Source organism: Solanum pennellii, chromosome 11 (genome assembly GCF_001406875.1).
Source record: "Solanum pennellii chromosome 11, SPENNV200".
NCBI classification, from domain to species: domain Eukaryota; kingdom Viridiplantae; phylum Streptophyta; class Magnoliopsida; order Solanales; family Solanaceae; genus Solanum; species Solanum pennellii.
Window position 1 is genome coordinate 4203067 of NC_028647.1, and position 15916 is coordinate 4218982.

General features: G+C 26.8%; 1 protein-coding gene across 1 annotated transcript; it reads right to left on the reverse strand.

Annotated features, from left to right (window-relative positions):
- Window positions 1-9039: 9039 nt before the first annotated feature.
- LOC107004131 (GDSL esterase/lipase At5g37690) lies at window positions 9040-12389 on the reverse strand. The gene is made up of 6 exons (XM_015202369.1): window positions 12067-12389; window positions 11233-11360; window positions 11017-11143; window positions 10697-10809; window positions 10309-10558; window positions 9040-9473 (listed from the first exon to the last, which is right to left on the reverse strand). Exons 1-6 carry the CDS (start codon window positions 12302-12304, stop codon window positions 9220-9222), a joined length of 1110 nt encoding a protein of 369 aa, XP_015057855.1. The 5' UTR covers window positions 12305-12389; the 3' UTR covers window positions 9040-9219.
- Between the last annotated feature and the right edge of the window lie 3527 nt (window positions 12390-15916).

The following is a 15916-nucleotide window of genomic DNA, read 5'->3' on the forward strand; positions in this document are numbered from 1 at the left end:
GTAGAGAAATCAGTTTGTCGAGGAGACAACTTAGAAAGCTGGTGAGGATATGAAAGTTAAATATCCTTATTTCTCTTCCCCGAATGCAGTTTCAGTCTCAGATACTTATTCTTCTAAAGCACCATTTTTATTTAACATGTTGAGTTCATCAGATTTTATGTGTGTATGTTGCATTGTTTTTTATTGTTAGACTTTTTCCCCTCCTTTCGCACTTGGTTTGATTTCATCGAGGATAAATGTGTTTAAGGGAGGGAGATATTGTAACACCTCGAAAATTAGAAAATGAAAAATTACATTTTTGGGCTACTGATTGTGATTACGAGTGTTATATACAATTCGTAGAAGGTTTCACCGGTCATAGATGGATTTCGTAGGAACAAAGTTGAGTTTGGGAAAAATCAAATTTCTAAAGCTAGGTCTACGATGGATCAGGACAAGTCATAAAAACTTTTACAGGCTGTAAAGTGCCCGTAGAAAGGTTTCACTAGAAAGAAATTAAAGATTGATTAGAACTTTAGACCTACATGTCTTAGAAAGGTCTACGGAAGTGCCCGTAGAATGAATCCAAGCTTAGTTATATTTTTGGTATTGAACTTGAATTCTATGGAAAAAGTCTACAAACCATAGGAAGTTCGCCGAACCATAGAAATGGTTTCGTGGAAAGTGGGGTGAAATCTTAATAATAGTAACTTGATCTAAGGTTGACTAGTATGGTCTATAAGTTAAAAATCGTAGATTATTCTAGCAGTTTTTAAGATAGGTTGTTTTAACTTTTTCTACCTTCTCTAAGTGTAAACCCCATCGTTTTTACACCTACTTAAAGGTGAAGTAGGGTTAATCATCCTCATTACTTCATTAACAATCCCTAAGACTTAAAGCAATGAACTAAGAGGAGAAAGGTTGGGTTTTGAAAATGTTAATTGATTTCATAGTGTTAGACTAGTTCGTCCTCATGCCCTATATCTCAATTTAGTTTATAAAACTTTGATCTTGGATTGCACCCTTAGTTTTGTGATTTTTTTATGTGAGTTATATTATTGATTTTGATTTTTTAATCCTTGATCACGAGTTGTTATGTATGTTATTATATTTTGAGGTCCATGAGTTATTGTTCATGTTTATATTTCACATGGACTCTAGTTTATGAGTTTTGATTGAGAAACTTTTGAACAAGCATTTTTTGTCATAAATTGATTTTTAAGGAGTTGAAAGTGAGTTCAAGAGTTTTTGAGTTCAAGTTAAGGAAACTATATGATTCCTAAATATATATATATATATTTTTGCGTAAAAAAATATTATTTTGAGAAAAGTAAAAGATTTTTTTTTAAAAAAAAAATATGAAGCAGTTATCTCTTTAAGATATTCTTTTTGAGTAATTATTTTAACCCAAAAGGAGTATTTGAGCATAGAGTATAACTGCTCTGATTGAATGGGCGAAACGTTGTATTATCACGAAACTTATAGTGTTGGTTGTCTCCCAAATAAAGTAAAGATTATTTTTATTATATTTATATATACTGCTCCTCGAGTTAACATCTTTTAATTTATTAAACTTTAAATGATCTTATCGCTATTTATACTTTACATTCAGTTGAATATTACTTTAACTTCTTCAGTTTAGATATTTATTTTCCTCACCAATTTTACATACCCATATATTTTAACAAATACTTATTTTTTAAAATTTAAATTATCATTATATTAAAACAAAATTTATGATGTGCTTTAATTCATAATAAATATTAATTAGTAGGGAAAATGAGTTGCAACATAACATAAAGTTGATAATTACAAATTAATTTTATTGTAGGGGCATCAGAGGGCGGGTAGGTTGGGTTAAAAATTATTATTGTTGCTTTATTTGGTAAGTGTATCTACTAGTGATATCGACTAATTTTATTTTATTATAAAAAGGAGTCTGATTATTTGAAGCTGATATGTCACTCGTATGAAAGTGACATATATATATTTTTATCATTATTCAAATGATTCACATATATCTTATCGTTACAAAATGAGTTCATATATACCCTTCATTTAACGAGAGGAACTGAGGGACCTTCTCGAACACAGGATATGTAATTGAGAGATAGAACTAGCCTATTAATTATGAAAAATCAATGCTCCAATCAAAATTTCACCCTCAACTTTGAATAATAATCGAACTCCCCCGATAATCATTTTTATCTTTATAATATATTTCTTTTTTTCAATATTCAACATAGTTTTAAAACTCTTACATTTTTTTACCTAAATATATTTTGAAAAACAATATTCTATTAAAAACAATCTTCCAGCTCAACAAAAACAAATCTAATATGTTTCTCAAAAGCAAAATTTAAAAATATAAGATATATACAGATTTTAATATTATTTTACAAAAATTATTTCAATAAACTCTCAATTTAAATAAATTCTAAATTCGTTTCTAGCAAATAAATTTCCCATGAAAAGCTGTGACCCCTAGTCCCCTACACCTTGAAGAAGTTAAAGGGGAAAAAAAATTGCAGTTACATATGTTATTGTCTAAAAATACTTTATTTAAAAGATTAAATAAATATGACCATTGGGAACCATCTGTATATTTTAATACTAATTTATTTTTTCTACAAAGTACAAAAAGTTTATTTTTTATTTTTAATTTTTTTATTTTGCTCTGTTTATGTCTATTTTTATTTAAAAAATGCTGTCTATTTTTTATTTAAAAAATGCATTGATAAATACAAACAAACAACACATGCACAATTTACTTAGCTAGTTCTAACGGCTACCTATATACAAAGTGCTTTTTGTTTGTTTCCATGGAAATATTTTTGTATTCATCTTAGATCGTTTGATAGATAATTTAGAGATAAGTTATATTGATATTAAATTTTATACAAGTAATATTATGTTTAATAGTTTTGTTAGAAAATAAATTCTTTATGTATTAAATTAAAGAAAAATGCTAAAATATATCATCGAAAAAAGGTTTATATATGATATCTGTTAGAATTTTGACTCATCTATGCTATTTTTGTTTAGGAAAAAACTCATTCATGCCATAATTTGCTAACAAAAATAACATAAATAAATCAAACTTTTAAAGGATGACATAGATGAACGTTTTCTCAATGTTCGATGACATATATAAATATTTTTCCTTTTTAAAAAATGTTATAATTAATGATGTGGTCTAATAATAATTGACCATGTGTTAAAATGATTTTGCAAAATAAAAAATATTTTTAAGTTAAGAAATAATGACATAGATGAATCTTTTCTCAAACAACAATAATATAAATAAACTAAACTTTTAACAAATAAGATAAATGAATCTTTTTTTCAAAACTCAATGACATTTATTAAATTTATTTAATCATAATAAATATAATTTGGTTTAAACAGGATGCATATAGGCTCTAACCTTACATTATACTTATAAAAAAATCAGTTAGAATATACATAAATAATTTACTCAAAAACTAGTAAACTATTATGTCCTTTTCTTTTTTTAAGCTATGCTTGTTTTTAAAACCTTGTTTATTTTAATTGTTTTATTATTTGACTGGTAGGTCACACTGATTTGCCATTTTCATATTGTTCTTGGGACAATAATTCTCTATGTTAATTAATAATCATAATAATAATAACATGACTCAATGTATAGTAACTTACAAAATTTAGTTTTCAATATTCTCATGTGATTAAAAAAAATCTTCAAAGTGATTGTTCCCATATAGATACATAAGCACGAAATTGTGTTTAATTGGAACAAATCCGAGTTAAACGTCTAAATAACATTTTCAGCCAAAAAAATAATTAATTGTAGGAATTCTAACTAACATTAATTGGCATGAAGCTATTTTTACCAAAATGTTGATGAAATTACTCACAAGTTGCTTACAAGAATCAAAATAACTAAATATGGTAATTGCGTTTTGTATCTAAATTAAATAATGGAAATTCTGTTTTGTGCAACTAATTAGTATTACAAGTATAAAAAGAAGGCTTTGATAAGTTCTCTAGGGAAAAAAAAATTCACAACTAATTTGGTTAATTAGCTAGAAAATATGGACGTATTGTATGTGTTGAGCATCATATTATTGATTTCTTCGTTTGTTGTTGTATTTATTTTCATCGTAGAATGTTGCACTAATGGTATTGGAGATGATAAAATAACACGAGGCACGTGTCGCGCTGTTACTTCACCGTCTGTTGTCAATTTGGCTGCCACCGCTAGTGGAGTTGGTGGTGGAGCCACCAAAAGTGGTGGTACAAAAGATGTTACTATAGTTGTACATGATGGCATAAATGGTAAGGTAAATACTACTACTACTACTAGTGTTTACTCATCATCATCAACTAGCTATGTTGAGAATAATAAATGTGGTATCTGCAAAATGGCGATTACATTGGAGTCAGTGAATGATGATAGTGGTGGTGATAGTAACGATGCAATCGGTGGTGCTAGCCATGCTAAAATAAGTAATAGTATTAATAGCTAAGCTTGTATGTGTTGGGAAGGGGGGGTTTGCGGGGAATGATATCCCTACTCATATTATTATACTATTGTTCGATTTTATTACTATTGTTATCTACTTTGTTTTAATTATCGTATTACCAATTCTTCATTTGAACAGATGGTCTTTTTTATTTGATATCAAACTTATATTATTATACTATTATTCTTCTGTTATCTTATTGTTCAAGTTTATTATTACTATTATCTACCTTACTTTAATCACCGTATTATCAATTTTTATTTAAATAAATATAATCGAACATAAATCAATATTATTATTATTTTCAATATTTGAGATTAAGGGTTGTTGAGACACTTTTGACTTCACCACAAAATAGGGTCAATTAAGGTAATTTGACAGCAACATATAACAAATTTTGGTTGCTAAACATATATCAAATGTAATTTCACAAATCGCGTATAAGTTTAAATATTAATTTCTTTTAGTTATATATAAATTATATTTTCTTAAATACATTTTGAATTACATAAATATTCTTTTTTTAATTCACCATTTAGTTGTGTAAATATGTTCTTTAATAAAATTAGCTTTTGATACAACGTTATATTTTAATTTAATACTTATTCATATATTGCTCAAATTTTATAACCGAAATATTAAGTTACCATCCATTTACAATAACTTATAAAAATTTAGACGGTATAAATTACTTATTTTTATTTTTATAAACTTAATAAATTCGATTTGTCCAAAATTATATTAATCCTTTCTATATCGTTCATTCTAATTTCATCAAATGTCCTCGAAATATAGAACCTACAACTTTATAAATTCATTCAGTGTTCGTTCAACTGTAACTAACTTTTACTTATATATATATTTTTTTTATTTTTTAACTATTAATATAAAAAATTGTTGTTATGGATTAAATATTATTCCAATATTAATATTAAATGTAGATAAGTATAACCACCGTAATTTAAGAGATTCAGATAAATCCAAACCATAATGGGCTGAAATAAAAGCCCAAATCACAAAGCCCAAGCCCATCAGAAAACCCTAGCTTCATATCCTATAAATATATACCAGATCTACTAATAAAAAGAAAATCAATTCAATTTTTAATCTTAGATCTACTTTTTCTCTCTTCAATTTTGCTTATAATTTTTATTTTTTTAAAAGTAGCATTTACTATGATTTTCTCTGTTTTTGATTTATAACAACAGAGAAAATACGAAAGAAAATGCTAAATTAATTTATTTTTTCGTACTTATGGACACGCAAATTTCAATATTTTTTTTCATGAATTTATGCGTTTTCTCGTAAGTTCAACATTTTTTTTTGTTGATAAATTTAAGTTTTTTTTATTCTTGTATTTTGCTCAGTGATGATTGATTTTGCTTTAACCACACTGAAATAAAAAAAAGTTTGATGAGGATTTGGATTAGACCTTTTTGGATTTTTAGTTGAAGATTGTTTACTCAATTTTTTTTTATTTCTTTGTTTAAAGGCTTTATGAATCTTTTTAATCCAATTTATTTTGGTGTAAAAGATGAAAGCATTTTACAGAGAAAATTAATATTGAGTGGGGATTTATTTATTTAAATTCTTCAGCTTAAAATCCTTAATTTGGTCTGTCAATTTCTTTATTTAACTTTTTCATGTGGACAAACTTTGGCCCTTGTCTGAGAGCAACTAATTTTTGTTTTAAAATTTTTTTTGTTTTGATTTGTGTATTTTTGTTATAATTTATTGGAATCATAGAGAATTTTAAATTATCAAAGAAATTTTGTTGTATAAATTGGTACCCTATGGATTTGATTCGAATGAAATAAATAATTTTTTTGTATGAATAATTATGATGTTAATAGTTTAGTGATTGATGTTGTAACAGAGTATGTTTGTACTTTTCGAAGGGCCCTCGATGTTATCGATAGAATCAGTTTTTAATAGACTCTCGATTTAAGCAAATCTAATAATACTAGCTAGATTAGTGTAATTTTTTATGATGATTTATCAAAGCAAGTGTATTTTGGATGATCATTTTATAATGAACTAAATGGTAAAAATGTATATATTAGAAAAAATAAGCATTTTATTCTTTTTGTTGCACAAAGAATGATTTAATTTGAGATTATAAAGAAAAATTTTAGTATCTTGTGTTTTTAAATTAAAATTATGTAAAATGTATAAAATTATTATTGATTTTGTGTCCTTAAATATGCAACGAGAAAAGTTGTTACAAAAAAAAGAATGAGGTTAATCTTTTTGAAATATACTAAAAAAAAAAGGAGGTCATTTTTTTTTGAAACGGAGGGAGTAATATATTAATTGGAGAATTAAATCATATGATGTAGGACTCTTCCGCATCCCATCTTATGCTCGAAGACTGGACATTTGGAGTACGAGATAAATATGTAATTAAATATTTGATGATGGTAAACATGGAAATTTGATGATGGTAAACATGGAAAAAATTATAAATATGTTTGCAATAATTATTTAGGCATTCAATTATAATTATATTTACTTTCCTATTTAATATTTATTTATAGGAATATTTATAAAAGAAAAAAAGTTGATGATGTTAAAAATAAAAAAAAATTACAAATATGTCTGCCATAATTATTTAGGCATTCAATTATAATTATAATTATTTTTCTATTTAATGTTTATTTATTATATTATATATATAAAAAATATTTATTTGCATAGAATTAATTTTGCTATTTATAGTCTAATTATGACATAGCTATTTTTTATGGCATAATACATATATTAGACCCTAAACTTGACTTCAAATTTTAACTTTGACCTTCAACTTTCATAATGCACAAATAGGCACTTTAACTATCCAACTTTTAAATAAATAAACACATGAGTCCTACATGGCATAATACACGTAGGACAAAAAATAACATGTAGGACATGTGTGTCTATTTGTTCAACTTTATACAAGTTTAAGTGTCTATTGTGCACATCCAAAGTTGAAGGACATAAATATGATTTCAAGCCAAGTTAAAAGGCACATTTATGTATGGGAAACTTACATAAATGTGCTATAATAATAAAATATTTACCATTTATAGTAACAATATTTTTTTTCACTTGATCGCTTTTAATTCATTTATAATACAATTTTAATACATATTACAGATTTATCACAGTATTGCTATAAATGGTAATAAACAAAAAGTATCGCTAAAATCAGTAATTATTTTTTAAAATGTATTAATTTATGTAATTTTTCCTTTATGTATTATGCCTATTTTTTATTAATGTATATGATAAACTATACCCTTGTATTCTAACAAATGATAACACACAAACAAATATGAAACAAAACTAATTAAACCTAGGTTGATTCATAGGTGAAGGCATCAACTTTTTTGACTTGGTAATGAATTAACCTTTTGGTTTAGTCTCTAATCTCAACGGTATGATTCTAGATATAATATGATGTGAATTTTGTCTACTAAGTGAAATTAAACAGTTTGTTGATTCAATTAAATTTATTTTGATTTTATCTAATACTAATTATATTTAGTCATTGTTTTACATGATGTTTTAAGATCGGCTCAATGAAATTGATAACCTTCCATCAAAATATAATAAAAGACCTTGAACTTATTTCATAAAGTATAATTCATCAAATATGATACATAAAAGAAATAATCAAGACTTTTACCTACTGACAATAATGTACAAAAATATTGTATTGAGGGGAAAAGAATAAATAATAAAAGGATATAATTGTTGTATATATCCCTTAGGGCTCTCAGTAGGTTAAGAACCCTTCTGTATGGAAAATTATAGAGATGAAATGATAGATATATATTTATAAATAGGTATGTCTAATGTCTTGATTGTACATATTAAGATAAAAATAATTTCTTGTCATTTTTAAAAAAATTATAACAATTTTAAGACTTTTTTCGGTGGAGGAAATTGCTGTTGTTTCAGCGATTTTGTTATTTTGGTTAATATAAAATTTTATATACCGTTTTGAAATTTTTGTTAATATTTTATACCCTTTAGGCTCCGGACTCATATTTTTGCAATGTTGAAAAATAATTATTGTGCTCTTTATATATAGTATATATTTGATGTATCCATTTAACATTTTGAGATTAATAATTAATTTCTTATTGCCATTTTTTTTAAAAAAAGTTTATTTTAATTTTAGGACTCTTCCTTTGTATAAGAACATTATAATATGATCCATAATCTTTTAGAGTTTGTGAATTTTATTTAATAGCAAAGGTTTTTCTTTTGACATTATGTCCTCTTTACAATGTAGACGTACAATTTCTTCCATTTTTTTAAAAAAATAATTAAATACATAGATAATTTTCAAAATTAGTTCAAGAATTTCACTTAAACGTCTCTTATTATCGAGACAGATATTTGCAGCCAAAGACAAATTTTTTATGCAATTTACACATGAACTTTAACTTAAACAAATAAGAAAAAAAAATCATCTTCTCATCTATCACCATATATATATAAAAAAAATTTTATCAACACAAAGAAACTTATTGAATATCGATAATGTTAAAAAATAAAGTGACAATTAATCATCAAATGTAAACTTCCATTTCAAGTGTAATAAATACAAGTAGAATAAATGACAATTGACAATTTCGATCCTTAGATGGATAAATCAAGTAATTTTTTGGTCTTATATTTTCAAAAATTACAAAAGCAATACGAAAACATAATTATATTTGTTCTTGAAACGATATTTGCTTTTTCAATTGAGATTTATCGATGTCACAAGAAATTTTCGAGGTGTTGGTGTTGGTGCTGGTGCGGGGCTAGATGAGGCTTGATGAAATAATGTGGTGAAAATTTTATCTGCAAGCACTGCATTTGCTGCATCTGTTGGATGAAATGCATCCCAAAATACATATTCTGTTCTATTATTACATAGTTTTGAATTTGGCAAACATAATCCTCCAACACTTGTGTCTACATTACAACATGATGTATTTGATATCTTGAAACCTATAAATACAAAAAAAAAAAACAAAAATTATATCCAAAATTGGTTATTGGTCATTGAAAAGAGGAAAGATCAATCATGATTTATGTCGGAATATACGTATTTTTCATCTTTAATCAGAAGTTTTGAAAAAGAAAATCACTTAAATATACATTTTATTTTATCACGATCTCTAAAATTCCCTATTAAAAAATATTCAATACATTCCTCACCTATATATCCAGATACTACACTGATACAGTTCTCACCTATATATCCTGATATCTATTGATGTATCCGAATGTCTAGTAATGTATTCAGATGTCCTATCCCCTTTCGGCTACAAAGGAACATGCTTACACTTTTGCTGATACACGTATCCTCCTCTTGGTTACTTTCCTCCCCTACTATGATACATTCCTCACCTATATATCCAGATACTACTTTGATACATTTCTCACCTATATATCCGGATATCTATTGATGTATCCGAATGTCTAGTACTATATTCAGATGTCCTATCCCCTTTCGGTTACAAAGGAACATGCTTACACTTTTGCTGATACATGTATCCTCCTCTTGGTTACTTTCCTCCCCTACTCTGATACATTCCTTACCTATACATCCGGATATTATTCTGATATATTCCACACCTATATATTCGGATATCTATTGATGTATGTGAATGTCTTGTAATATATTCAGATGTCTTATCCCTTTTCGATTACAAAAAACATGCTTACACTTTGTTTTATATCGAAAGATGTTTTTTTTCCGAATAACCTTTCTACTTAAGTAAGAATATAAGTTGTATAAGCAAAAACTAATGTATAAAAAGGTGTATAATTTTGAGCTTACCATAAGATGTGGGGTTCTCAATTAAGTCAAGAACAATTGGATAAGTATTTGCAAATGATATTTGTGCATATGGTAGATGTTTATTCAGAGTGACAATTAATTTTTCCACTTTTGAGTTGAATTCTTGTACCCATAAATTAACTTGTTTCAAACATATTCCCCTTTTGGACTTCACCCTTTGTGATGGAATACAACCTAATGGTCCAAGTCCATGAAAAATCATCTTTCTTGCTCCAAGTTGATGAAGATTCTAAAATATTCAAGAAAATTAAAAAAAAAATTGTTAATTAGTCGTTTGGTATGAAGTGTAAAAAAGTTTAAATCTTTGATTTTTCGATATAAAATCTTGTATCACTGATAATATTATATTAAATTTTGTATAACTTACTATGAATTGTTCACCTAAAGTTGAGGTTAGAAGCTCTACAAACTCATCATGTGTGTATTGTTGCCCAGCAGCTAAGAAGGGTTGCAAGAAGTTATTGACATAGTCATTGCTACCTTGAAAATGTTACAAACTTGATATCAGATCAGTAGAGAAAAAAAAAACGTATATTTATTTGTATTATCTATATGTTGTTTAAATTTTTTTTAAAATATCGACAAGTGCATGTCAGATCTTCCAACTGTGATTTGGGAGATCTTATATGGATATGCGTGACAGTATTTTAGGAAAGTCTGAGCGACGTAATTAATGAACAAACATACCCATTCCAATAAAATAGATAGCTTGATTAACATGTTTTTCTGCAGCCTCTTGTCCAATTTTAGCCTTGATTGCTTCTTTTGTCTTCTCAAAGCATTTTATTTGATCATCAAATGTCATTCTTTGAATCTGTAATTATGTACACATAACAAATTTAGAATCAATTGGAAATGAAATTAATTAGATTTTTTTTTTTAAAAAAATGAAATGATTATTACAAAATAAATTCCAGTGTCATTGAGAATTCCAGCTCCACCAGATGCATAATTCACTCCTTTGAAAATTGCATCATCATTTGGTGCTAAAGAAAGATATGGAGGTGGTGATTCAACCCCAAGTTTTGCAGCTGAAAGTTGAAGAGGAAAAATATATATGTTAAAAATAACTCATTTTTTAAGTATCCAACGAATATTCCCAGTGCTTCGTATCTGGTGCGTGGACAATTTTGATTTTGGGGAGCTCAACATCGGGTGAGACGGGTCCTGCTCTGATACCATGTGAAATTAGGTCTTAGGTCTAACTCACACTCCAAAAGCTAGCTCAAAGGGAGAAAAATTGTCCAAGCCTTATAAGGAGTTCACCTATTTCATTAACCACCGACATAAAATTTTTATCATTCTTTAACACTAATAAATTCTATCAAAAACGTCATTTGAAAATTCCTACTTTAAAAGTAATTTTACTATGATATATTTATTATATTTGACCAAACAAACTCGAAATGACTCATCAAATTATTTATGTGGCACTAATCCTAAAAATGAAAAACAGAACATGAAGATTGTGAATTATGTAATGTGAGTTAACATTATGACTCATTATTATATTCTACTTTTGACTAAATCAAATTTTATAATTTGATTTGTGCTAATATATGCTGCTCAGATTTTTTAAAATGCTATCAAAAAAATAATGTATGTTGGAGAATCTGACACGAGCATGATAGTATTTTAAACAATCAAACAATATAGCTTAATCTGATCAGTCTGAAAGTCACCTGAAAAAACGATAGAAAATAAATAAGTTTACGAAGCAAAGTTTATAGAAATTACATATTATATCACCAATAGTCCTTCCATTAGTAAATCTACCAGTAGCTTTTCCACCTTCATAATCAATACCATAAAATGGGAAATTAGATTTGGCTAATGATTGCAAATAATTATTGTTCCCAACTTCAGTCAATGAATCACCAAATACATATGTAACAACTTGTTCTTCAGCTGAATCCACACATGCAACAATTCCAATAATCAACAATCCAACAATTACTTCACCTAAATTCGCCATTTCGTACTACTCAAAAAAGTTCGTTCTGACTTATAAAAAGTAGAAAAATTAGTCTCGAGTGAATGAAAACTCTGAGATAGTACTTGAGAAATGTTGCAATTGATTGTGAGAATTTATAATAAGTATGTAGTGAATTTAATTTGCATAACAATTTTTTTTAGTCCATGTCATGTACTTCAAGTTTAGTCATAGTAGGTGATGGATTTGATTTTTTGTCTTGTTAATGGGAAAACCTTAGAATCTTGAGTGCTAAGTATAATTCAGACTTTTTTTTGTTTTTCACCCGACGTTCAGTATCTGTATTAGATTTCGACTAAATTTGAATTCGCAATGAAAAGTCCCATAAAATGCTATCTAACAAAGATGACACCACACCCGGAGACACTCGAAATTGAGATTTCTGATTAAAAATAAAAGAATACTTATCACTCTATCACGATCGTGTTAATTAAAAAAGTTTAGTTTGTTGGTAGTTAGGAGTTTCTTCTTAATGGTTGAAAATTTTTCTTGATTTGGCCAACTGATTTTATATAATTAAATGTATCTGTTTTTGCTTTGGGTTTAGGCAGGAAGAAAAGGGTCTCAACTTGTTAGACTACAATGGTACCATCACTATATATACCAAAATATAATCGTACACTCACTATATTTCAAAATTTCACGTGGCATATACATGATATATAAATGATGATATGTCGATGATATATCATTTTTTCGGTGTTAAAAAATTAATTTTCGATGATTTAAATTTTATAAATAACTGATACATAATTTAGTAAGTTTATTGATACATAAATCAGTTATGAGATCTAACAATAGTGTAATTTCAAGATATTATCGCTAGATTGAGAATCAACAAAATGCTATATATTTTAATAAATTTTATTCATGTTCTTGATAAAAATAAACATTCTTCTAGAATTTTGATTTTGTTAGATAAGGTAGAAGAGAAATTAGCTAAAATAAGAAAAATCCAATCCATATTTTCCAGTTTATTATGCTTCTTTTTTTAATTTAAGGACCCAAGATTTAATTGTTGAATTATGAGACTATTTTATTTAAAGTTTAAACTCTAAATGTTAGAAAAATGTACTTTTATTTATGTTTTTAACATGCTGTATCACATGTGTACTTAATTCTATAATTTCATGATTGAAACATAAAAGTATATGTTTTTATCAATAATAGTGATGGCAAAAGTTTTTGAACCATATTATTATGTTAAAATATGTGATTATTTCATTTAAAAATTCGAATTTTTACGGAATGACGAACAACTATTTATTTAATTATATTACATCTTCAATACAAATGTATTTTCATTTTCTATTAATTATAGGTAAATAATAATCTAATTTTTGACCAAAGAAATAAATTATTGTAGCATTTGAAGAAGTTCTAGATGATGGCCAAAGAACTTAAAAGACATCTAATTTGAAAATTCTAGATTAAGTGGGGGTAGGGAGTCTTTTCTTCTTATTTCTTAACCCTTTTATAATGTTTGCTATATTAGACTTTAAAAACTATTTTTCACACTTTAATAGTGATTTTTTTATATAAAAAAACACATAAATCAAGTTTAGCGTTGACTGATAATTAATAAATACTTCAGTTTTGAAAGTGCACGTTTAAATAACTTAATCTCGAACGATAGGTAAAACACTTTAACTCGTTCCTACTGGATTTTGTGATTTGGAATGTTCAATTGACATGTGAAGATGAATTGAAATGTCTATATATAAATATTCATAAATCAAAAATATTTATTTACCAGCTAAGATACACGAAAAGTCGAGCAAGAACGCTATCAAAGACTGTTTCCCTAGAAGAAGAGCTGAGCAAAGACTATCAGCTCCTCCTTTCTTTATTTCACAGACACAAAAGATCAAATTCCGATTGTTATAAGGTCAGATTTAAATATATATTCATGTAGGCATATCACATCCCCCTTTCTCCTAAGCCATAGGAAAAGAAGATAGTCAAATACCTTCTCAAACTTGTTGAATGGTCAGATTAGAAGAATAATGTGGAATTAGCATGGAATTATCACCAAAATCAGACATTGACTATGTTTTTAATTAATTTTTATATAATTATATCTTGACTAGCCTCAATTGCAAAAAGATTGGGTATTACTTTGTATCTAATTTCTCTTAAAAATATATATATAAATAAAATTAATACAAAAGAAATTTTTCATGGATCATTTTTGTCCATTTTAATTTCAAAGACTTGTATAAGGAAACAAATTAAAAGCTTGTTTGACAATGTGAAACTCTTAATATTTTAACACGCCATAATTAATAAGATAATAATGAAGACTTAATACAGAGCGAAACAAGAATTGGATGTACCCGCTTGATAAATTTAAATGTTATGTTAGAAGATGAATAATGTCCAAAACTGTATGATGAAAGAAAGAAATTATCGTTCGAGCCAACTATATATAACTATAAATATCAAACTTATAAAAGACTACATTGACACATTTCCTCGAATGATAATGTGCGATAAATACGAAATCTTTTTCATTCTTAAAAGTTTAAACTTAAAATTTTTAATTTTAGACGAAAAAATCTCAATTATATTACCACAATTCACGTTATATACAAAGATATTCACTTTGTTGAAAAGAAGTATACAACTTTGATAGCGTGAAAAATTAGTTAAGTAATCAAACACCACACGGCGCATTTGTCCCTTCCCTTGTTCCCACTCAATTATTCAAATGCCTTCCACGCAGCCCCCAAAGCCATTGAACCAAAAGCTAAAGAATTACACACATAAAAAAATTACTAAATTATTTTCTCAAAATGTATTATTTCATTGTATTGGACTAGTTATCTTGTTAGTTTCGAAAATAAGTTTTTCAAATAAGTAAAAACACATTTTCATTCTTAAAATATTCTTGACACAAGAGTCGCAAATAGTTTTTGTACCATTTAAAATAGAAATAAAATCTGTATACAACTCTTCATAATTTACTTGAAAAATGACGCTAAATATACTTCATTATTATTGAAATATATAATCAAATATCGATTTATTTTTTAACTATGGGAAAATGTATAAATACCTCCTCAACTTATGTCTAAATCTCCGAAACACACTTACATTGTACTAAGGTCCTAATTACCCCTGAACTTATTTTATAAATAACGTGACATTATCTCCTGGGCTCAACACGTGTTGACATTATTTTTAGGCTAGTGCCATTTAGATCAAAAAGGGATAGAATATTATTTATAAAATAAGTTTAGGAAAGTAATAAACCTTTGTATAGTACAAGTGTATCTTTAAAATTTCGGACATAGATTTTAGAAATACTTATGCATTTTCCTATTAAATATTATTATCAACTTTCAACTTCAAATAATTTTAAATGTATATGTCTAAGCCCCTAATTAATCTTGAATTAGTACAAAGAACAATTCAATTGACCATTCCATCATTAGCACAAAAAGTGAAACACAACACACATACTTAGACCTTAAGCCAAAACCCAAAATAGAATCAAATCAATCCCCTCTGTATTCAACCTTGACAAAATAAAATAATCTTTCATGTCATAATTCTTTCTTAAATCCATGTGACATTTTCACATAGCCCCCA

Excerpts from the sequence above, each read along its gene's own strand:
- LOC107004131 (XM_015202369.1), bottom strand. The coding sequence starts at position 12,304 with ATGGCGAATTTAGGTGAAGTAATTGTTGGATTGTTGATTATTGGAATT. Across the intron at positions 10,559-10,696 it reads CTTTAGGTGAACAATTCATA|AATCTTCATCAACTTGGAGC; the intron begins GTAAGTTATACA and ends TGAATATTTTAG. Across the intron at positions 9,474-10,308 it reads TGAGAACCCCACATCTTATG|GTTTCAAGATATCAAATACA; the intron begins GTAAGCTCAAAA and ends TTGTATTTATAG.